This window comes from Chaetodon auriga, chromosome 16, assembly GCF_051107435.1.
Source record: "Chaetodon auriga isolate fChaAug3 chromosome 16, fChaAug3.hap1, whole genome shotgun sequence".
Taxonomy (NCBI): domain Eukaryota; kingdom Metazoa; phylum Chordata; class Actinopteri; order Chaetodontiformes; family Chaetodontidae; genus Chaetodon; species Chaetodon auriga.
In genome coordinates, this window is record NC_135089.1 from 1,522,044 (window position 1) to 1,546,137 (window position 24,094).

The window sequence follows — 24,094 nt, forward strand, 5'->3', positions numbered from 1 at the left end:
GCGTGCATGTTAGTTTTTTCTTTTTTAATCAGAACAGTCGATGATGACGCACGAGAGAAAGAGAGAGAGAGAGAGAACGAACAGAGAGAGAGAGAGAGAGAGAGGGAGAGAGAGAACGAACAGAGAGAGAGAGAGAGAGAGAGGGAGAGAGAGAACGAACAGAGAGAGAGAGGGAGAGAGAGGGAGAGAGAGAGTCCCGCTCTCAGATCACGTTTCCTCGCCGTCCTGCTCTCTGGCAGTGGTCGCTCTCCTCTCGGTCAGGGTGGATGCTGTCGGATGTGATGCTGAAGTAGATGGAAGACGGTCATCCACGGGTTCCTCTCTTCTGTTGGGGGGTCGGGACCACCTGTCACTTCTCTCAGCTCTGAGGACAAACTCACGCAAAGCGGAGAAAAGAGGCAGAGAGACGCGCGTAACGCCTCTGTGCGTCCTCGCCGCGCCATGCCGCTCCTCGTCCTCTGACCGCCCGCCGCCTCCTCCGTCTTGGATGAACTTTCTCGCCGCCTGCAGGGACGCGGCCGCTCGCTCTGAGACCATGAAGACGACGCGGAAATGTCGCGCGCTGTTGTCTGTGGGGCTGAACCTGGTGGCCCTGTTCTTCTCCACCACCGCCTTCATCACCACGTACTGGTGCGAGGGCACCCAGCGCGTCCCCAAACCCAACTGCAGCAAGCAGCGGCGCCACAACTGCATCGACTACGGCGTGAACGAGACGGACCAGAACAAGGTGCACTACAGCTGGGAGACCGGGGACGACCGCTTCCTCTTCCGCCGCTTCCACACCGGCATCTGGTACTCCTGCGAGGAGAACATCCACGAGGCAGGTGGGCACATCAGTCCAGAGGTCATTACCTAGAATCAAACGAGGGTAGGCTGATGTTTGCAGGTCAAAGCAGAAAAGACCAAGTTGTTCCAAAAATAAAAGTAAATAAATAAAAACCGTAAAGTGGCAGTGCGCCATCGGAGCGTCGTCAGTGATGAACTTTGAATGATTCAGTCTGTCAGCAGAGGCGGGTTCTGTCCCCACAACTTTAGTTTTCCCGATAGGATCAGAAATGCAGCTCCAGCTCTGTCTGACACGAAGACAGATGCGTAAAATCGATAAATGATCGTCTGTTGCTTCCTTCTGTTCCGCGTCAGCGCGTCTTTCAACTCGTTCAGGGTGTTTCTAAAGGCTGCTCTGACTGAGCCGACTGGTCCACAGTGGATTCACTGTAAACTGAGGTGGAAAGTGTTGGATTGTCATTGGAGATGAAAGGATTAATCGATTAGTTGATTGACAGAAAATTAATCGGCAGCTATTTTGATCATCTGAGTCAGTTGTCAAACAAAAACTGCAAAGCTTCTTTGGTTCCAGCTGCTAAAATATGATGATTTGCTGCTTTTGTTTTTGGACGTCAGTCTGTCAAAACCAAATTTCAAGATGTCACCTCATTGTTAACGAAGCTCATGAAAGGATGAAATCAACACGTGAGTCCATCAGTACTTTCTGACTTCCTGTCTGTGGCTCATTGGTCCCCCTGAAGTCATAAATCTTTGTTTCTTTTTTGAATAAATGTCCTGTTATTTCCTGAAGCAGAGCCTTCGTTTGAGACTGTTTTCAGACATGGATTCCAGTTTTTTGACATTGCTAATGAACATTGTTCCAGATCATGGCTCATTTTCACGCTGTCGTCCAGCACACTGGGATGAAATGCTGTGCTGTGTGTACTCAGTCTTGTACTTAGATCCACATATTCATGTCTCAAATCTCTGATTCTTTCTGAATTTCTCCCAGTTGGGGCCTCGTAAAGCTGCTTAATGTGCGCTTTCGATGGAGAATACGGGCCAGCGAGGACAGATGTTGTTGAATATTGTGTCGTCCCTCATGATTCGGCTTTGAGTCTCTCAAGAGTCTGACTGCATTATTCACCAAAAACAAGTTGATTATTGCTGCTTCGCCGTGCGTCATTGGACATTCATGTCATGTCTTTGTCTGTCAGTCAAACAGCACAAACACAGTGATTGGTTGGTGCAGAAGGTTTTTTTCCACACAGGACGAGTGAGTGAAAATGTGCTTACAGACGTGTGTTCAAGCTGAATGTCTGGATGAGCAGTGAAGTGCAAGTTACTGAAAATTAGAAATTAGTCACAGATACTAGCTGCTTCTCTCAGAAGTATTTGAATTACTTTATCAATTACTTCGTAAAAAAAAATTAGATAACGACTATGATAAAAGGAGTTATTAATACTCCGGACCAGCAGAGGGCAGCAGCCTTGTATCGTCTTGGTCAGGCAGCAGGATTTGGCAGAACATCCACATGATGCTGATGTGTGATGAAGTCCAGTTTCTTCAGTTTGTCTTAAAAACATTGACTGTCCCTAAAAAACAAGTTCGCAGTGACTGAACTGTCTCACGCCACCTTCAGGTCGATCCGTCCTCTGCGGCTGTCCGCTGTCTTCACATAAGACGAGTAATTTGTGTCTGTTATGTGTTTGGCCGGCTGGTCCATGAGATCCAACGTGTGACTTCATGTCCTCGGTCGTGTGTTGAGAATGATGAGTGGTGTGTGTGCAGTGTGTGTGCGGTGTGTGCGGTGTGTGTACAGTGTGTGCGGTGTGTGTGGTGTGAAGGCTTGAGCTGAGCTTCAGTTTCGACAAACATGCTTCATGCATCGTTTTAGTGCGTTGACACTTAAATAAGGCTGTAACACACACTTGGTGCCTGAGCTGCAGAAACCATCCGTGATGCTGAGTTACACTGTGCTGCTTCAAGTGTTTCTGGTATTTTGTCCACCTGAGAGGACCAAAATCTGTTGCTTCTGTTCTGCAACCAGATAATTACCAAGAAAGGTGCTTCAGCGTGTGTGTAAGGTCGGAGTGGACAGACAGCTTAATGAGACAGACAGAGAAACAGATGGGTGAGTCCATCAGTGTGCGACACAGGATGAACCCTGACCTGCAGCTTCAGCCTCAACACCAACCTTCAGCTCCGTTTCTTCACCTTCGTCACTGACGATGAGCAGCTTCAGCCTCCAGCAGCACGCCTGCAGTGCAGCAGCTTCAGCGTGGAGGTGTTCAGCAGCAGCGCTGTCAGTCCACCGCGCTCGCTGTGCTCGTGTGTGAGGTGACAGAAAACCTGGAGTGATGTCAGCGCTGATGCAGTGGATGTGGCTGGTTCAACCTGTAAGAGTCCGTGGAGCTGAGAGCAGAGAGCAGAGCGTAATCCTTCATTCTGAGGCCGGAACGAGCAGAAAACCTCTGCAGGACTGTTGGTCGTTTCTTATTTTAAGGCAGTGATCTGTGAAAGAAATATTTTCTTTGTACTTTTATTCTGCAAAGAGCTGCGTAAAGTTTTCTCCTGCACACAAAGAGGTCAAAGAGGTCACTGTGTATGTTGGTGAAAACCTGCAGAGCGCTGCAGCGAAGCGTCGGTCATGTGACTGCAGAGAACGTCTGTGCATGTCATTGTCATCTCTGCTGTAACCTCCTCAGTAAAGACATGAAACCCACACAGGTCACTGCGTCTACCTGCGCAGACCTGTCCTCTGACCTGCGTGGACCTGTCCTCTGACCTGCGTGGACCTGTCCTCTGACCTGCGTGGACGTGGGTTCAGCATCATATCCTGTCATTTCCATCATCCGTCCGTCTCAGCTCCACCTCATCAGCCAAACAGAGCGCAGCCACGACTCCCATCTCGGCCCACTTAAACCTGAGATCAGGGCCAATCAGCCGGGATAAGTGAGCGCACCTGTGTGGGCGTGTCTGGCCTTTAAACTGTGCCTGTTAATGCAGCAGAGCTGTTGAATAATGGCACGTCGTGATGGTGGAGCGTTTCCTCCTCTGCTGCAGGAAAACCCACCAGGAGGAAATGTGCTGCTTTTCCTGCTCAGCTCCATGTTTTATTCAGCTGTTTGCAGACTTCTGGAGCAGATTCCAAATATATGATGGTGGTTGTCTGGACTGCCAGTTTAACTTATCATCATGCTTATTATTATTTTGAGTGACGCAGCACTCCAGCTCAGGACTGCTGTCCTCTTTGTGCAGCCTGGACGTCGTGTTTCTCAGGACAGAGCGTCTGCTCCACGTCCAGCCTGGGATGATGGATGATTTATGGAGCAGAGACTTTGTGGATTTTGCCTCCAGGTTTGGTGATTTGTGAAAAGATGTGAAGCCAATCAAAGTTTAATTTGTGTTTATTGTCATTTTGAGCTCAATATTTTCAACATGTAACAGGTTCTGAAGGATGTTTTGTTGTAGAAGTGGAACAACAGTTATTAAGGTTTCAATATTTCAGCTTTTTATGTGTTTTTTTATGCCTCAAACTTTATTTTATCAGGACAATAAAATCCAAAACAAACCACAGATGTTTCTATCATATCAGTCAGAGAACGATGACACTAGTTTTCTAAGATGACTGTGAATAAATATGAGTTTTCATCTTTGCCCTCTCAGTAAAGTTTCAGCTCAGCTTTGCTGGATTAACCTGTGTGAGCTCACACGGTCCACAGTGATTGGATGAAAGCAAAGCGTTTACTTCATATTCAATGAAAAGGAAGCACCTGTCAGTCCTCATGTGTACTGTTTGATGTTCCTGTCTGCAGCTGAAAGAGGTCACACAATCACTGAGCTGGTGTGTTCATTAACTTTTTACAGTGTGACTCTGTCTCACTGTCTCATTCGTTCCTGCTCTCTGTGTTACTGTTTGTCTTCATAGCTCAAAAAAACCTCCTTTAAAGGAGGGATGAGAGTGACAGCAGCACCTGCTGAGGAGCTGAAGGACCTGCAGAGCCACCAGCCATCACTGATTAACATCCATCAACATCACAACTGAGAGCGTGAAACAACTCCAGACTGTTCTTTGAACTGTGCACAACAGAGGAGGGAGCAGAAGTAATAGATTACACCAGTTGGAGACAAAAACCAGAGAAACAATCAACAATCATCCACCCAGTCATCCACCCACTCATCCACCCAGTCATCCACCCACTCATCCACCCACTCATCCACCCAATCATCCACCCACTCATCCACCCAGTCATCCACCCAATCATCCACCCACTCATCCATCCAATCATCCACCCAATCATCCACCCAGTCATCCACCCAGTCATCCACCCAATCATCCACCCACTCATCCACCCAGTCATCCATCCAATCATCCACCCAATCATCCACCCACTCATCCACCCAGTCATCCACCCACTCATCCACCCACTCATCCACCCAGTCATCCACCCACTCATCCACCCAGCTCCTCTGACACGGTGCCAGACTTCTTGCTTTGGAACTAAAACATATTAGCGGATGCTAATTAGCTCCTGATTAAATGACTCTTACAGTAGAAGGGTTGGGGTTGTGTCCTGGTCCCGGTGTTTCTGTCCATCTTTGTCCTCTGAGTCTTTTTTCCTTCTTCCATCATGTGTTTTCAGACTGGCAGCACTTGCTTGCGTCATTGAGTGATTTCTCTTGGGTGCTGGTGGTCGAGTCGGTCCCGCCTCCACGTTGAACTGTGTGACTGTTACGATGGCCGGCCGCGGTCGTGTCCCGCTGGTGTGTTCACGGTCAGATGTGATGCTGTTGACGGTCTCAGGAGGCGTTTTAAGCTGTTTGGTCATGAAGTCCTTGATTAGTTTTTCTGGGTCGTCTGTGGTTTGTTGGGGAACGTCGGTGAAAACTAGGTCGCCTGTCGTGCTGCGAGCTTGCAGTCCAGAGGTGAGCGGTGCGGTCGGCGTGTCAGCAGACTGTTGAGGTGATTTGATGAGTCCGTTTGCTCTGACTGAACAGCTCTTCAGTGAGATGAGCGTTTCCTCTGTGCAGCCTGCTGGTTTCGGGATGTGGACGTTGTTGTACCTGCGCTGCAGAGTGAACCTGGTGCAGATTCTGTTGAAGCGTCGGTCGACCTGGTGACCTTCCAGATGTTCCATGTTGTTTGTAAAAAAAGTGGAGAGAAGAGGTTTTTGGAGATCGTCTTTCACAGCGGCCGTCATCGTTCGCTCGTTAGCTTCCTTCCTGTTGGACAGTTCCTGTCTTGATGGAGTCTTTCCTGTTGCTCCTGTCATCTTGACGTATCTCCTCTGTGTTTCCTTCCTGAACTGACGCAGATGATTTTATCACAGAAAGGAATTTTTGCTGGACGTGTCTTTTGTCGTCGGTGCTGAAGTCAAGTTTTCACTTCGTTAAAGTTTCACCTGTTGAAAGCTGAACAAACGTACCCACATATTGCATCATGTTGGTGCTCCAGATATTTCTGCTGTTAAATATTAAACATATATTAATTATTCCTGATGAGAGGAAGCTTTCGAGCTCGCCTGAAAAATGTGCAAACACTACACACTAATTATTCATTAGTTTGCTTCTTTTAATTAGTTCTGTACTTTTGGAAATACTGTAAAACACCAAAAAATGTTCTTTTCAAAATGATTTCACGTCTGTGTGCGTCAGCAGCTGACAGGTTGTGATGGACAGCAGCTTCCACACAACCTTCAACCACGATGACTGTCTGAGAGGTTCATGGAGTCAGTCAATCACACACTGAAAGACTTCCTGAAACGTCAATTCTTGCCTCACTCTCATGGTGTTTTATGGCTTTTCTTCTTCTGAAACGTGCCGTTGGTTTGCACACGTCCACGGCAGCAGTGCAGCTCAAACAGTTAATCAGCTTCTAGTTCAAGAGTGAGTGTCATAAATTAGGATTACAAGTGTTTTGCCGTTTGTCAGCCTCGTAGGTCACCTGTGCAGGTTACTATGACCCACATTATGTCTGCTGTCAGGTAAAGACCTTTTGTTGTGAACTCCTGTGTCGGACGAAGTGACAATAGCAAAGCTCAACCTTCAAACTTAGAATTTCAGTTTTAGCAACAAACCGAGTAAACCCAAAAAACAGCTGTTAGCCCAACAGCTCTTGGACTGATTGATTAAATGACTTCTGTTGTAATATCACTGACTGTCCCCTCTACATACACTAATATTTGCTGTTTACCTGTTTACTGGAAGTCTCCTCTGCCAAAGGCCTGCAAACAGAGGCCGTCGGGGGACGCTGGGCTGAGCGGGGGGGCGTCTGGCCTGAGGCACCGAGACGTCCGCTGGGCTTCAGCCTCAGTGTGAGCTCGTTTCAGTCTCTTCTCTCAGTGTCCCAGTGTTATTGAAGCCTGGTCAGGCTGATTGATGTCACACAACTTTAGTGCTCCGATTCATCAGCCTCACTGCGCTGCTCCTCAGCGTCCCTGTCCTCCCGCTCTACAAGCAGCCTGCTGTGAAAGCTGCTTCAGATCGTCTCCTTTACAGGACTGAAAAGGGTGATTAAACAGCTGGAGTCAGACGTGTAGAGGCCTGATCCTGTCTGTCCGGGTCCTGGACCAGCGTTTCAAACTGAGTTACACGTAGATTGACCGTGATGTTTTGTGCCGTCCTTCGTCCTGCTGCTGCCTCACCTGGACACTCACAGGTTAAATGAAACAGTCGTGCTGTCATGATCCCTTCATGGAGGCTTACTAACTTCATTACATCATCTGGCACGACTGGCGAAGAGACTTGTAAGCAGCTCAGCTCGATACTGCTTCAGCAGCAGTAATGAGAAGAGAGTCTGCAGCTGCAGGAACTCAGACCAAAGCCTGTCGGCGTGCACAGAGTTCACTTTCACATCAATGTGCCGTCTGTGAGCTCTTCATAGGTACTAAATCTACCTTTCAGCAGACACTCTCACTCCTTAAAAGGTGCTGTTTAATTTGCTTCGGTGCGTCTGCATTAAGTGTTGGTTTGTTGGAAGTTTTCTGAATTCATTCAATCAAATTAAGTGTGTGAACTGAGTAATATGAAGATCGAGTCCTCAAAGGGAAAGACTTCATGCTGGACTCTGATTGGTTGACATTAGAAACATGAGGTTAACCTGCTAACTGGAGACTGTCCAGTTCGCTGGGAGTAAACTGACTGGACAGATTTCGTTCAGTGGGCTCTTCAGCAGACGCAGGATTCACAGTCTCAGCGTGGACCGTCTTAACTCACACTTCAGATGGATGAGAATCAAACCAACAAACCTGAACGGTCTCGACAGCAGCTCAACACACGGACGTTATTTCCTGGACTATTTCTGCTCTCGGCCCAGAAGTCGTCTGGAACACAACCCGCCTTAAAACCACAATGACGCCATTTTTCTGATGAGGACAGTCACGGAAGGACGATATCACTGCCGCGCTGATTTTGATCCTTTTCTAAACTGTCCATCATGTGTGTGAATGATGGAGGTACGTCAAGGCGGCTGCAGACAGACACCTTCTCTTCTTCCTCAAGTTGGTCGTCTCTGTCAGAGTCACAACTTTAGAAGTAATGGTACGTTAGCTGTAGTCTCACACAACCATTCATATTCATTACGGCTGCAATTAGCCCCCGATGACATCGGATCACTGATTAAACAGATTTCGGAGCTGCTGGCTGCAGGGCAACAGAATAATGAATGAGGGGTGTGAGAGTGAGAGTTGGGACTATGAACTAAAAATACAAGAAAAAGAGATTTGAAAGCACCTGAAGCCTTTTTTAAATGAATCTATCCCATTACGAGCTGATAGACCGGGAGCGTGATAACTGGGATTCTTTGGTTAATTGACATTTTAGAGGGCCGTTGTCTCCCATGTGCAGTGGGAAGGTGTAGGAAAGCTGATTGTGCTGCTAGTTAGCGCCGTCGCCAGGTCACAGACGAGCCCACTCACTCTTTAATTACATTTTAGATTCATGTCCCAATCAGACGCTGCGCCGCTCACCTTTTGGCCGTCGCACATTTTCTCTGCAGCTCAGTCCTGAACACGTTCATCTGTTTCCTCTGCACTCGCTCTTCACTTCCCTCGAGTTTTAACCTTGTAAAGCATGACCCATGACGACCTCCGGAGAGTTTCTCTGCAGTATTTGTCAAATGTCACGGTGGACAGTCTGCCTGGACGACGTGTAGGATTACAGTCTGCCGAACAAACAGAAGGTGGCCAACAGGTAACAGACGGGCAGCGAAGGCTGGACCAGAACACCAGCAAGGCAACAAGCAACCTGGACACCTGCGACCTATCACAGAAGAAGAGGAGGAGAAGAAGATCATCTGGAGATGTGTAAACTCGATCCTTCAATCGGCACTCGTTCTGTTATGCCTGTCTGCCTCTTCCTCGATTACACTGTAAGATCAGTGTCTCACTTCACGTCACTGGGTAGCATTTGAACGTCACTTATGCTGCCTTCATGTCATATTGGAGTTAACATTAGCCTTTGCCAATCAAATAGTGGACCTTCATGCTTGTTTTGGTGGGTCCCGGTCTGATGATCCACTGTGGCGACCCCCACCGAGCCCTGATCACCTGTCTGAGTGTGAGGAGAATATGTACTGAAAGCCAAGACGATGCCGCGCCATGCGAAGTACTCCTTCATGAATATCTACTGATACCATGAGAGAGAAATACCACAAACTACCACTAAGTACAGCTGCTGAGAAGTTTCATAAATCCCCTAAAATAAACAATAACTTACAAATTCATAACGTCGTCGTGAGGCACTGCACTGCCTCATACTTTCAGGTCATTTTAATGAATTACTGGTGTTTTTGCAGCTCTGTTCACGGCTGATCAGTTCGTCCGAGCGTAAATGACACATCTGTCTCCAACACACACGTCAGTAAACAGGAGAACATCACACCTGTGAGAAGAGAGAAGGTTCAGCGTTTCCTTCCTGACCACGATATTAAGAAAGTGCTGATGTGTGTGGGAAGAGGTGGAAAGTCTTGAAGTACATTTACTCAAGTACTGTACTTTTTTTTCCATTCTGTACTTCATACCTGAACTTCTCTACATTTGAGAGGAAAATGTTCTACTTCTTCCTGTACGACAGCAGCTGCAGTCACCAGTTACTGTTGTACATTTTGCTAATAATACTTCATAAGTAGCATTTTCAATGCAGGACTAGTGGAATCTTTTTATATTGCAGTATTGCTACTCGTGCTGAAGTACGTCAGCTGAGTACTTGGTCAGTACTGTGGAATATCGGCCAGGTGACATTCAGGAGTCGCTGGCTGTGTCACTGATGCAGTGTTAGCTTGTGTTATCAGTGTGACGCTCGACACTAACGCTCCTTCTCTCCTCCTCTCTCCTCCCTGCGCCTTCATTTCATCCTCTTCTCCTCCTCATTAATCACCCCATCCTCTCTGCCTCCACACCTTCTTCCTCCCCTCGCTCCTCTCTCTCATTCCTCCTCTCGGCTTCATTCCCAGCTCATTTCACCTTGCGTTCTTCTCCTCTTTTTCCTCTTTACCTCCCTCTCTTCCTCTCTCCTTCACCTCCCCCCTCTCCCCTCTCTCAGGTGAGAAGTGTCGGAGCTTCATTGATCTCGCCCCGGCGTCGGAGAGAGGTGAGTAATGACCGTCATTAGGCTTCGCCGCCACTCCCCGCCGCTCCCCACCTGTTCGCCGGGCCCAGGGAAACCACGGCAAAACAAAAAAATATATACGCCACGATACACACACCTCTCCTGTGGACTGTGTGTGTGTGTGTGTGTGTGTGTGTGTGTGTGTGTGGGAGTTTTCAGAAGCTTGTTTTCATCTGCGTTTAACGCTGTCCAGCCTGCAGAGATGAAAATGTGAATCTGATGTCGCCGTTTGATTCAGAAAATCCAAAAAGCACAAACCAAGCAGGTAAATAAAAAGTTCATCTTTACTCAGAGTCACAGACAAACCAACAAAGGCAAACGTCACCAGCAGAGTCAGAGGTTCAGGAGACCTGACAGGGCCGGTGTTCATGGGTAATGAGCGCGAGCAGGTGGGTGGAGCAGCCAGGTGATGAGGCAGGAATCATTATGACAGGTCAGAGGGACATTTTGTCATCAACAAGGGGTTCACAACAAGTGTTCTTCTTAAATATACCGCTCGATATACTTTTATATACGTTTCAGCTGCTCTGAGTCGACTCGACATGCAGCTCGTTGGAAGCATCCTGAGGCCTTCATCGTGATGATGATGATGGAGGAGGGAGGGGAAGCAAAGTGACACGTATTGATATGAAAGCAGCGCCGGTTGGTTGGCTGCGTTGTCACTCTTGATTTATGGAAGTTAGAGAACTCGTAGCCTAACGAAACGAGGACGATGCCTTTTCCAAATGTTCTAAACTTCTCACGCCGTCCACGTTACAGCGAGCAGAACACGAGGAGATGTTCTTCATCGGAGGAGCGACCTCCACTTTACACCACGGTGCTTCATCGCCGCTTCAGGCCGACAGGACGTTTGTGTTACCTCATGAATTCACGGCAGGAGGCGGTCGTGACCCTGCACAGTCGATACACGTCGGCCTCCTTTTAATCAGAAAAGGCAGTTTACATTTTTTTCTGCCATAACAAATCCACTCGAGGCATCCAGGTGCTCTCAAGGTCAATTTTATCTTCAGCTTTACTGTGTTTGACATCACTGATAACATCATGATATCGTCTCCTCACTGCGATGCAAAGCAGGCGTTTATTTACTGCATAGTTACTGAACATACAAAGTATTTCTGTGTGTCAGCTGCTGGACACTCAGAGTATCTCCGTCAGATTCCTCCTAACTGCAGATAAGAGCGAGTTTTTCCTAACAGCACATGGTGTTTATACCCTGCAGCTCATAAAAGGAATATCTGAGCGTCCAGAAGAAAGAGAATACTCTGCTGCGTGTGGGCGTAGCCTCTAATTCGCTGTTTCATGCAGAGCAGGTAGTTAATAATGAAGGTTCTCTGATGGTTTCATCTGTTAATGCCATCTGGAAGAGGAGCCGTGTGGCTGGTGTGATGTGCCGAGCGGGGCGACCTCGCTTCTCACACGAGGATACGATATGTTAATCGGCCTTTCTTTGAGCTCTGCCCGCTCACTGCTGCGCTCTGCGTCCTGAGTCACATTCAAGTTCGTTCTCAGCGAAAAGTGAAACGGAAAAATGTCGTTTAATTAAAAGAAAACAGCCAGAGAGCCGAGGTCAGAGCCTGGATTTAGAAACTCTGTGCTCGTGAGTCGCCCAGCAGACCCAGACCCACCCGAGAGCTTCACGATCAGCCACCAACCAAACTCTGTGCACTTTTCTTAGTATTTAAAATGTCAGTAAACCTCACGTTTTATGTCCCCGGAGACAGTTTAGAGAGTGGGCGGAGCCTCTGGACAGTGCAGCCAATGAAGTGCCTTAAACCTGCATTCTTTCTATTGGCCAGCAGGGGGCCACGTCACTGGTTGCACAAAGAAATGAGATTGTATGTAAGATTATGAGAAAATGAGGCCAGTTCTCACTCGATTTATGAGCTCAGTCAACAGTTTCCTGATGAGTTCATGGTCTGGATCTCTGCTTTGAAGTCGTCTTCAGTACAGCTTGATGTTCATTCAGTAAATTATTGTCTCGTTTAGAGTAAAAATAGACAATGAAGCAGGGTGTGCTTTAGGGCGTGGCTGCCTGAATCTGTCTTCAGTATCTTATTCGTTTCGTTTTTTGCCTAAAAACAAATCCAACATGAAACCTGCTGAAACACAAAAGTCAAAACTCAAAGTCAACTTTACTGTTGATGTCTCCAAACGTGCAGGATCGTCTGTCACAGTCGCACAGAGGAAAACAACAACACAAACACGTTTTGAAAATGAATACAGGACTGAAAGTACTCCAAATATAATTTTAAGGATAAACACGTATATGTATATACAACTCGTTTAATATGTACAAACATCAAATCTTAGTACAAACCAGAAAACATGAAGTGAGTTTGATGGTTGAAAAACAGAACCGTTTGAAAGCAGCTAATTTGATTTAAAGCTAACAGGATCAGCTAATTACTCAACAGGTTATTGATCTCTGATCTTCTGTTTCATATGAATCTTAATGGAGTCCATATTAGTTTTTAGAACTTTTAAAGTCAATTAATTAATTATTGATGTCAAAATGGATTTAAATAATAAAAAGTATTGACATAAAGTAAATCATTAGTCACAGTCTTCATTTAGTTCACGAGAAATTACATCAGTGTATTAAAAACCGTCAGGAAACCAGTTAATCAATAATCGTGTCGCTGAGGTTCACTGTGGCTCTAAAGCTCATTAAATCTGCGTCCTCGATGTGGACGTTTCTGATCCCTGAGAGACGGAGTCAAAACGTAGAGCTGTCAACATCACTGACACACACACACACACACACACACACACACACACACACACACACACACACACACACACACACACACTCGGCGAGTAATTAAAGATGTAATTATTTGAGATGAGTCTCGGTCCGACGAGCTCCTTCCTTCCTGTTATCAGTCCTGCTGGTTGAGTCGCTCCAAACCTGTTTTATTTACTGCCTTCAGTTTAATGAAGTCTCCGTCTGCTGATACATATTCAATAAGACGACAGGGGAGAAAATTATTTTGGTCAATATTGTTGCATTGTGAGTTTCCCTTACAGGCATTTTATACCCCTGAAATTTGTTTCCATCGACTGGTTGGAAATTAAAGCTGCAGCTAACGAGGCAGCAGAGTGCGGCTGGCGTAGCAGAGCGACACTGAGCCCTCATTAAAAGTCAGACCTAAGACGTCAAAGATGTCTGTCAAGCCGCTCGGAGGGTCCCGAGCTCGAATCTGGAACAGCATCTCGGCTCGTGTTGTTCTGCGGCTCAGATTCACACGTGCTTTATTGAAATGAAATACTGCCTCAGCGTGTTTTAAACATCAGACAGCACGAAGCTCTGTGTGGCTGCGCTGTGATTGGTGCTGTGAGCTAAATGCTAACATCAGCGTGCTAGCATCCTGACATCAGGCGGCGTCCGTCCACCTGTTTCCATGAGCGTTTTCAGGGCTTTAACGTCCTGAAGACGTCATGTCACAGAGTGTCGGCTCTGTTTCAGATCATCGCTGTTTCCTCTGTTTCATGCTGCATTCACTGTCCCACGAGAGACTCTGTATATATGAGCTTTCTACTGTAAAGCTGTAAACACTCTCCTGTAGCTGACGACTGGTTCCAGTAGTTTCACAGGAAAACACAGGAGCTGATTGAGGCCTGACGGCATCGTGACTGAGCTCCTCACTGCAGGGACTTTAGCTTTACGCCTTCTGACTACTTCTTCATAAAAGATGCACCACAAGTGACCAAAATATAGTTATTTGGTTGTATTTAGAACATCAGCGTGCTGTCCTGTTTGCATTTTACATGACTTAGAGTATCAGCCTGCAGACATGTCACACGTCTCTCTAAAACACTTTGAATGTAGAAATAAGGTTCCCTTGCTTTGCCTAGAGAGAAGTGTGACACAAAATTAGAGACAATTTTGGCTGCTCAGGGATCCTGTAGCTCCCTCAAACTCACTGATGTTCAAATTGAAAAGTGGGCCTGGAGGTTGTGCTTCTGCGGAGCGCAGCAGATAATCCTGTTTAATGCCGTGTTGTGAGCCTCTCCATTCAAGAGGAGCTTCTGCCTTCTAGAGAGTCTAAACGTGGAGGAAGAGAAGTTGTGGCGGTGGGAGCGGGTCCCGAGGGCGGCTTCGGCTGCAGGATGACAACTCCTCTCTGCTTTAAAAATGTTCACATTTCCAGAGCGTGAAGACGTTCGGCGGCCTGAAAAACGAGTTCATCATCCGGCAGAACGTCTCTGCTCTGATGGCTTCTTTTCCTCTCGGCCCCGCGCGACCAGAGGGCATCGCCGGCGCAATAAAGAGCCAATCAGTGTGTGTCAAACTAGCAGGTGGTGCGATCAGACGTGCCCTCCCTCCTCCGGTGGACCAATCAGTAACAGATCCTTCACCTTGTTGTGAGCGCCGAGTGTCACGTCCCGCCCGCGGAGCAGAGACGGATCGTCGTCCTGCAGACATTCATCAAAGTTTCATCTGTAGTTTTTCTGGGTTACTAAACACTCGATGAATGAAGGCGGAATAAATGGACGGACGATTCGCCGTCTCCGCCCCCGTTTGTCCCCGGAGGACAAAAATACGACAAAATGGAAATCTAATGTCCACATCCGTCTGTGCACATGAAGGTCGACATGAAAACACAGCAGAAAAACAGTTTAATGTCCAACACGTCCCAGAAACACTGCAGTACTTCATCAGAAATACAACCAAGTACAGGAAGTCATTACAAGTACATTTAAAGTATGTCTGACATGTACTTTAAACAGTGTACTTCTACACTTCAATACTTTAATTTCTACTTCAGTGTATTAAAAATGAATATACTAATTCTGCAATACTTTAAGTGGTATTTCAAAGTATTTATAAAAAGTGTACTGAATTACATATTTTAATTGTGATGATGATGAAAAATCGACTTATTCTGAAGTCCTTTTAACACCGTCAGCATGCTTAAATAAAGTGTACTTTAATCTGACTTCATTTGAAGTATATTTAAGTGTATTTCCAACACATTTGTCATATAATACATCATATAGTACTGTGAGTGTGTTTTTAGGACTCTGTGTCTGATTTGATGCAGCTGTTGAAGTTCAGAGGACTGCTGGCAGCTCGTCTGTCTGAGCTGAAGAAGGTCAGTGAGTCCACGTTGAGGTGAACCGGCTTCTTCTCGGTTTGCGCTGCGATCGTTTGAGATGAGCGTCTTCAGTGTGAAGTTTGACTTCCCCTGCAGCAGGTCCTGGTGGTTCTCGTCCCTGAGCGTCGAGCCTCAGGTGTTCCGCAGGTCGCAGCCTGACCTCCAGCAGCTTTCAGCACCGGCTCGTGTTTCTCCTGCGTCGGTGTTCGTGCCTGAGACGCGGCAGAGCTGACGGGAGGATGAAGTCAGAAGAAGAGCGGCGCTCTCCCACAAGTCACTGCTGCATTCGGTTTGATGTGTGTCCTCCTCTGGCCTCATCCAGCCTCTGTGTCGTCTGAATGACACCAGCTGATCCGAACATCTTCACTGGAGAAGATGTTCGTTTGAACTGAGTGGTGCTGCCGAACGTCACGTCAGGTTACACTGCAGCAGATTTCTCTTCCAAAGAAACAGAAAACAGCTGAATAATGTCAGTTAAAGTGAAGGAGTCTGTGGCTGCAGAAAACACATTTTATTACTTCATGGACTATTCAACGAATAGAAAAGAGGACAAATAATTATTTTGATGATCTGTGAGCAGCTGATTGAGCAAACGACAGCGCTCAGACTTCCCCTCCGGCTGACTCTTTTATGTTTCTGACTCTTTTCTCAACCTGAACTCATCACTCTCTCAGGCTACATCAATGCTAACGTGCTAAAAGACTGGAGCTGAAGCTAACAGGAGCCAGTGAGCGATCATCATCATCCTCACCAGCTGATGGTGGTTGTGATTTGGATTTTAGTCTCCATCTCACCGCGGCCTGTGTGTGTTTCCACTGGTGTGTACATGTGTGTGACTGGGTCGTGTGTTGTGTTTGCAGGTGTGTTGTGGCTGTCGGTGGTGTCGGAGGTGCTCTACATCCTGCTGCTGGTGGTCGGCTTCAGTCTCATGTGTCTCGAGCTTTTCCACTCCAGCAACGTCATTGACGGACTCAAGCTCAACGCCTTCGCCGCCGTCTTCACCGTCCTGTCCGGTAAGATCCTTTCTCCTCTCCGTGCACCTCTGGAAGCTGGTGAAGATCTAACTCGATCAAACTGAAGTATTACATTAGCAGCAGCCTCTTCAGCACACAGACAGACGTCGTCTTCCTCAAGCCGCCTCCAGAAATGCTGAGAATAATGCGGGCTGACGGAGACTGATGCAGATTTGCGAGGTCGTCCAGAGTCAGAGGTTATCCCCTGGAAGCCTTCGCTGTGCTGTTTGCCAGGGATTTTTCTCCCAACTCATGTTAAACCTCTTACACAAGATGTTGGCTCTGTCCACGCCGCTCGCCGCTCGCCGCCTCCCCGGCCTTCTCTGACCATGTTTCCATGCTCACATGCTCATTTTCAGTGTCTGTTAGAACAGACTCCGCCACTGACAACAGTGGAGCACCAGTAATGGCCTTGTGGTATGTGACACACACACACACACACACACAAGCACACACTCATTTCCTAGAAATCTCTGTCGTCGGGTGTCAAGGTCACGGAGACGTGTCGCTGTCTTTATGGTGAACTGTAAATCTGGAGCAGCTGAGTTTTATTTACTGTGGCACGATGCTGCACACACACACACACACACACACACACACACACACACACACACACACATCAATAACCTCAGTGGGACTAATAACGAACACAGACCCTGTGTTCGTTGGCCCTAACCCATCGCACACTTCCACATGACACACACGCGCACACACACACACACACACACACACACACACACACACTCATCGACTCATTTACATTGTGGCTTCTTGATTTACTGTATGTTTTTGAGTGATTATATCCTGATCTCTAATTGATTGGATGTCTCCTAACGGGCAAGTTAAATCAATTGGTGCAGAATAAAGACTGATTCTAATATTTCCACGTGTTCTGATTTATTGCTGACATTATGCTGTGATGTGATTTACTGTTGTTTTGTTAATGGTAATTATTATGGGAGATTGTAGCGACACTATCTTGGATTGGCGCCATAAAAGTGTGCAGCTGTGCTTTCAGCAGTGTGCTACTTTCACATTAATGCTAACATCAACATGCTAACATGCTCACAATGACGTGTTGTTGCTTTGACGATGTAATGTTTATGTTTGATGTCCTTTTATTTGACAGATTTTTACACTCTTACTGCTCACCGTCTTAGTTTAGCTTGTTAGCATGCTAACAGTTGCATGCTGATGGCTGATGGGAATGTCGTTAGCTTTGCAGGTATTTCGTCGTAAAGTATTGAACAAATTCAAAATTTGATCTGATGATGGCGCCACATGAAAATACCAAAAGTTATCATGATTGACCAAGATGTCTGCTCTACACTGGGACTCGGTAGCATGGCTGAACAACATCAGTGGAATGACAGTAGCTTCGATGCTAATGAAGGATGGCGTTATCAGTTCAACGTTTTAAAGAAGCTGTGGGTGTAAACAGTCAACGGAAAGACGCGAGTGGATGTGATGCTATCAAGATAAGATAAAAGTTGACGTAGGATGTTGACGTGTGTGCGTGTGCGTGTGTGCGTGTGTGTGTGTGCGTGTGTGTGTGTGTGTGTGTGTGTGTGTGTGTGTGTGTGTGTGTGTGTGTGTGTTTGCAGGTCTTCTGGGCATGGTGGCCCACATGATGTACACTCAGGTGTTCCAGATCACAGTCAGTCTGGGTCCTGAAGACTGGAGGCCCCACAGCTGGGACTACGGGTGGTCCTTCTGGTCAGTCCACACACACACACACGCAAACACACACAGCATGTGTGTAAGCAGGCAGCTGAACAAACAGACCCTCAGTGATCAGAATCCGTCTCTTCTGGTCGCTGCTGGAGGCGTCGGTTGTGTCGTCAGACCGTTTTGCTCTCAGCAGCCAGTTTGGACCAACAGGCTTGTTGTTTGTGGGATAATTAGCCGGACAGACACACCTTGACCTTCGCCGCTCTCTGCTCGGAGGTGACGCCGTGCTGCAGCTGTTGTCTGAATTCACTTTGCTCGTCTGTGGATGAAGGACAGAGTCAGAGCTGACCTGAATAAATCACATACGGGCAGCTTGTGTTAGACTTCATGAAAACCTCGTCGTAGTAAAGATATTATTAGACTCAAACAGACTGTCAGGACTGAAACAGAGAGAAAGATCTGGAACAAAAGGAGCTTTTCTCTGTCAGTCATTCAAGTGAAGACCTCTCATTTAACACCATGAGGGAGTCGTTCATGATTGTTAAGGTGGAATAAATTCAGCCGGACTCATTAACCTCTACTGGAGCAGAAGGCCAAAAAGCTCCTTCAGGACGAATGGACGTGTGAATTTGCTCTGCTTTGAGGCTGATGGACGAGTGAACTTCACAAACTGACCTGTGCTTCATTTCAGCCTGAGCATGTTGTTTTCAGTAAGACAGCGTTTCCAAAATCTACATTAATTCGCTGCTTTAAGGGGAAACATTCTGACCTTTTGTTGGAGGCTTGGTCTTGGTTTGGTTGGCTGTTTGTTCGTCTTTTCTGCGCAGAGACAGCGTTTGTCTCTGCGCAGAGGGACTGTTAGCTCACCTGTCAGCTGCCTAATATCACACAGTTCCCCTCAGAGCCGAGACGCCCTCAGTCAGTGCATCACTTAATGTGCCCGCTAACATTAGCTGGAGCAGAGCGAAGCTGAGGAGCTCAGAGGATTCTCCAACCACCACAGATGTTTCTCTGAGTGCTCTCAGTCCCTCAGGACACGTCTCACAACATGCTCACAATGACAATGCTAACATCCTGATATTGAGAAATTAAAATTAAACAAGCTAACGTTTGCTAATTAGCATTGGCTGCAGAGCGTTTATGTATTCCAGTTCATCCTGATGGGACTGAACAGTCTGTGTGCACCGAGCTTCAGTCTGGACCAGCAGACTGACGCTAACGCTCTGCTAACGTGGCTGAAATATGTCAGTATGAGTGGACAGATTCTCCTCTTCTTCTTTTTCCTCTTCCTCCTTTCTCTCTCTCATCTTCTCATGTCCAACACGTCTCCGTGTCTGTCTCCCACCAGCATGGCCTGGGGTTCCTTCACTTGCTGCATGGCCGCCTCCGTCACCACCCTCAACTCCTACACCAAGACGGTGATCGAGTTCAGACACAAGCGCAAGCTGTTCGAGCAGGGCCTGCGCGAGGAGCAGAACTACCTGGACCAGGAGGCCTTCCACTACTTCCGGGACCGCTCCCTCCAGTCCATCTCCAGCACCGTGGAGGTCTACCCCGGCCACGGCGGAACCAGAGCCGGGCTCGTCGTCGGGGGCCCGGGTCCCGGTCCGGGGCCGGGGCCGGGGCCGGGTCCGGGTCCCGGACGGGGCAAGATGAGAGCCACGTCCGCCTCCATAGACCTGGGGGAGAACACAGACTCTCTGGGGGAGGAGCAGTGCTGAGGCGGGAATGTGAGGGTCATGTGGGAAGGGGGAGTGGCCACACAAGGCGAACTGCTCCTTCAGGTCTGAACTGACCTCAGACCAGCAACGAAAGCACAGCAGCCCTTATTTTCTGTTCCAGACGACCATTAACTTGAGGAGAAGAGACGGAGGAAGAATTAGACCTTTATATGTTACATGAAACCATAAAACACACTGAGACCTTTGACTCTGAGAACTAAGGTTGATGGTGGATGGAAACCAGGTGTCCTCCAGCACCTTTGAAGGTGCTGTGTGTATTATTTTAGCATCCGTAGCATCAGTGTGGATGAACTGCGGCCTCTCTGGCCAGGAGCAGTAATTACAAGCTAATGGTGAACGCTGAAGAGGAGCACAGCAGAATCAGTCAGTAACAGCAGTCTGGTGGTGAGATATTTGTGATTTTACATGCTGACAGCACGTTGGCTGTCGAAGGAACGAACTCAAAGTACTACACAGAGCACTTTGAAGCTGGGGGAATCGAGGAGACTCCCTGTTTATGACACTGAATGTGAAACTGTTGTCTGCTCCTCTTCAGCTGTGTTGATCCTGTCGGTGAGTTCAAGGCCAAATGTTTCACTCATGAACCGTCTTCAGTGCGATAGAGCTCACCGTGTACTTTATGGGTGAAGGTGTGAATTGTGGCTCAGCCAACTGTAAAAACAGCTGCAGGATTTTTTTCCTGAACATAAAAGATGCTGATTAGCATCAGTGTGAGCACATCTGTCTGATTAGCATTTGGTCACTTTAAATTCAGGTGGACTTCCTGCTCACGGTGTGACGGTGGAATCCATCTTCAACTTGAACCTTTCTCTTCAGTCTGTCATCACCTCAGACACTTCGTCTCCGCTCCCTCCTCCTCTGATTCATTCTGCTGATTCCTGTCGGCGGGAGTCGAAGCTCTTCTTTTTCCTCTTTGGGAAGGTTTCTGTGAGTGAATGCTGCCCACGAAGCATCGATCAGGATGATGATGAAACCGCATACGAACTGCTCACGAACAGGCGGCGATCATCAGGCTGAGACGAGCAGTTTACGACTGGAGGTGCAGCTCTTATGTTTGGAAAAGGAAGGCGAGGAAGGCACCCAGAGTAAAGTAAGAGGGGTTTAGGATGAGTGTGAGAGCCGGAGTCTTTATGGTCTCTGTGTATTCAAAGTAAGAGGCAGAGGAGGAACAATCAAAAGGGCAAATATTGACACATTCACCCATAAAATACACGACTGGAGCACAAAGCTAATTAGAAAGGCTTCCACTCGTGTACCAAACTCCGTTCTGACCCATAAAGCATATTTAGTGGGATGTGTTGTGCGTCTGCAGGGCTGTGCTTTAGACATTTTCCCCGATGGGCCACGAGTGACTGACAGCCCATCGCCCAGAGGTCACAGGGTCAATGCTCTCGCAGAGTTAATGTGCTGCAGCGTCCCAGAGGAAGCTGCCGCAGGGAGCCGTTCACCTCCGACCTCCCTGAAAATTAACTGCATGAATGTACTGTATGTGAGTCCCCGGGGGAGGCAGGCTGCACCTATAGGAAATAAATCCTGAGAGTAAGCGAGAGCTCCAGGTTCCTAAAGCAAAAGGCTGAGACGGCTCGACGGACGCTTCTCTGTTCAGCTGTGAAGTGAATGTTCAAGTGATAATCTCTCTGTTTGGTGAATCACTGGGCTGACGGTGTCCAGGCCAAACCAAATCTAAACGTCTAATAGGCTTTTTTCTACTGTGGGAGCTGAACGACCTGTAACCAGGAGCTTCCCATCGCCTGAGCTGTTAACGGCCTGCGAGGCTTCGGTGCGGCCGAGCCTCGTCTGCTTCCACGGCGCTGCCTCACACGGCGTTCATTAGCTCACTGCGAGGGGAAGATCCAAACATCAGGGCTGAGATTTCCATGTTACTCAGCAGCAGGTTGGAGGTATTTTCACAATCTCACAGCATCTTTATGAAACAACCATTTCAATTCAGTGTTTCCACAGACTGTGGCCGGAGCAGCGGAGAAGAGCTGAGCTGTGCAGAAATACTGGATTTAAACAGGCAAACCTTCATCGTGTGAAGACTTTCAGTATCAGTAAATTATTGGACGAACATCAACAGAAAGGATCAAACGGTGAAGGAGACCACGATCAATCATCACATGATTCTGAAAGTAGCTCCACTGCCTGAATGCTCCTGGGAAATGTGCTCGACACGCTCCTCAACACTGTGCACACATTCTACAGTTTACGCAGACAGATGTGCGACACGGCAGCTAAACATGCATGTCAGATATCACTGAACCGTCCTGCAGCGTCCTTCCTTATCGATCGCCGTGTTTGTCGTGTTGCTGTTGCATTTCTTTCCCCTGAACGAAGCTGGAGCTCCCTGAAGCAGGTGGAAGCTAAAGCAGAGCTACATGCTAAGTTCCTGTAGGAGAGAAGGTGTATGTGTTATATGTGAGGGGCTAAATGAATGTAACGCAGCCGCTGGTCAGCCATGTTTTATGTCATGCAGCTACATAAACAAGGTAACGCCCTGAAAGGTAATCTGATATGGACCAACGCGGACGAGCCGCGTGGATCTCTGTGATGTTTGGGATCAGGACTCACAGCCGAGGCCTCCTGCTCTGCCCTGCGTTACGTAAGGCGTGGTGGATTGTGAACAGCTGGGATTAAATTGGCTGAGAGCTGCGGCAGAAACAGGAGGTTTCTGGGTAGACGTAATCCAAACACAAGTTCTAAATCTTCGTGCTGCCTGTGTGTGAGCTGGTGGTTTGTGGCGGGTCGTGAATCCTCTGTGCGCAGATGTAAACATGCTGGTGACGACTGAACAAGCTTTTCTGTTTGAATGTATTTACTGACATATATTTATCTATGTACTACACACATTGTTTCCTGTCTTTATTCCCACTGGATTCGCTTTAATCAGTGCGAGGACAGACGGAGCTGGAAGTCTCTCAGAAGAATCATCTGTGGTGTAATCTGTGCGCTCTATGAGCTCCTCGCGTCCTCCAGGTCAAACCGGCTCGACCTGCCGTGATGCCGCACTTATTCTGATTATCACTTCATCGGCTGAGCGTCTGTGAATTAACTGATTAGCATCCAGCAGTTTTGTTTTCTCATGTCTAATGAGCATCGCAGCCTCATTAGGCTGCGAGACCCGAGGGCAGAGCCGGATTACCAACCAGGCGAGGCGGGGACCCGGCCCCCAGGGAGCCTCCAGACCCCCAGGTTTACTGTGTGTGAAGAGGAGCTCGGATGATCCACTGAATAAAGTAATAATACCACTGCAAAAACACTTGACTCACAAGTGAAATCCTGCATTTAAAGTCTTCAGTAAATTAGTATGAGCATCAAAATATACTAGTAAAGTACTCATTATGCAAAAAGGCTAATTTCAGGCTAATTTAACTCTTTATAATTAGTGATACATTAATGTTTAAGTGTCATCAATCTGGCCACGGTGGGATTAATTCCAGTTGTTTTATGCTGGACAGTTTAAGCTGTCAAATAATGCAGCGCAGTGAAAAGAATATTTGCCTCTGAGATTTGGTGGAAGTGTAAAGTAGCATAAAATGGAAATACCCAAGTAAGTACCTCAAAGATGTACTTTGAGTAAGTTGTCCTGCAGACTAAATGTACGTAGTTACATTTGACTACATGTGTTATCGTCAATTTGTTTGGAAAAATCGACAATTATAACATCAGAAAACGCAGCTGGGGCTGAATTCTGTCGTTTTAATAGAATTAAAGTGATTATGATTATAAAAATGAAAATATGTATTTGTGAGTCATTTTTAAGGGTCTTCAGGAGGAACCAGTGAGCTTCGAGCAGAGAGCCGCAGACAGAAGTCAGACAGCGCTGAGCGACAGACGGACTGGGCCTGAGATGTTCTCTGTTCTGGTCATTTCTGCTCACAAATTATTCATTCAAGGGAACAAATTAAGTAATATGAGGACACAAATTACTAATTTGAGTGCATGAAATCATAATTTGCAGGTATGAATTATTAAACTAAACGAGTTCTGTCGGCTGAACGTTGATGAGTGGAGCCTCGTGCTGACCAGCAGTCGTGGATCCTTCCCCTCACATCACTTCCACGTGTGTCAGCTGGACTCACTGCGACCCACAGACAGACGTGATGAAAGGACTCTGAGCTGTGATGGCTGCCAGAGGTGCAGAGTGGGAAGATTATCTGAGCAGTTCAAGCTTCTGTTTCACTGCATCCGGCG

General features: G+C 47.3%; 1 protein-coding gene across 1 annotated transcript; it reads left to right on the forward strand.

Moving 5' to 3' along the window:
* Positions 1-236: 236 nt before the first annotated feature.
* On the forward strand, positions 237-22,747 carry gsg1l (gsg1-like). Its single transcript, XM_076753587.1, has 5 exons — positions 237-824; positions 10,310-10,357; positions 16,335-16,487; positions 18,092-18,203; positions 19,507-22,747. The coding sequence occupies exons 1-5, from the start codon at positions 488-490 to the stop codon at positions 19,877-19,879; spliced, it is 1,023 nt and encodes a 340-aa protein (XP_076609702.1). The 5' UTR covers positions 237-487; the 3' UTR covers positions 19,880-22,747.
* The last annotated feature ends 1,347 nt before the right edge of the window (positions 22,748-24,094 follow it).

Coding starts and splice junctions, on each gene's coding strand:
- gsg1l (XM_076753587.1), top strand. CDS start 488: ATGAACTTTCTCGCCGCCTGCAGGGACGCGGCCGCTCGCTCTGAGACC. Junction 825..10,309: donor GGAGAACATCCACGAGGCAG/GTGGGCACATCA, acceptor CCCCTCTCTCAG/GTGAGAAGTGTCGGAGCTTC. Junction 16,488..18,091: donor CGTCTTCACCGTCCTGTCCG/GTAAGATCCTTT, acceptor GTGTGTTTGCAG/GTCTTCTGGGCATGGTGGCC.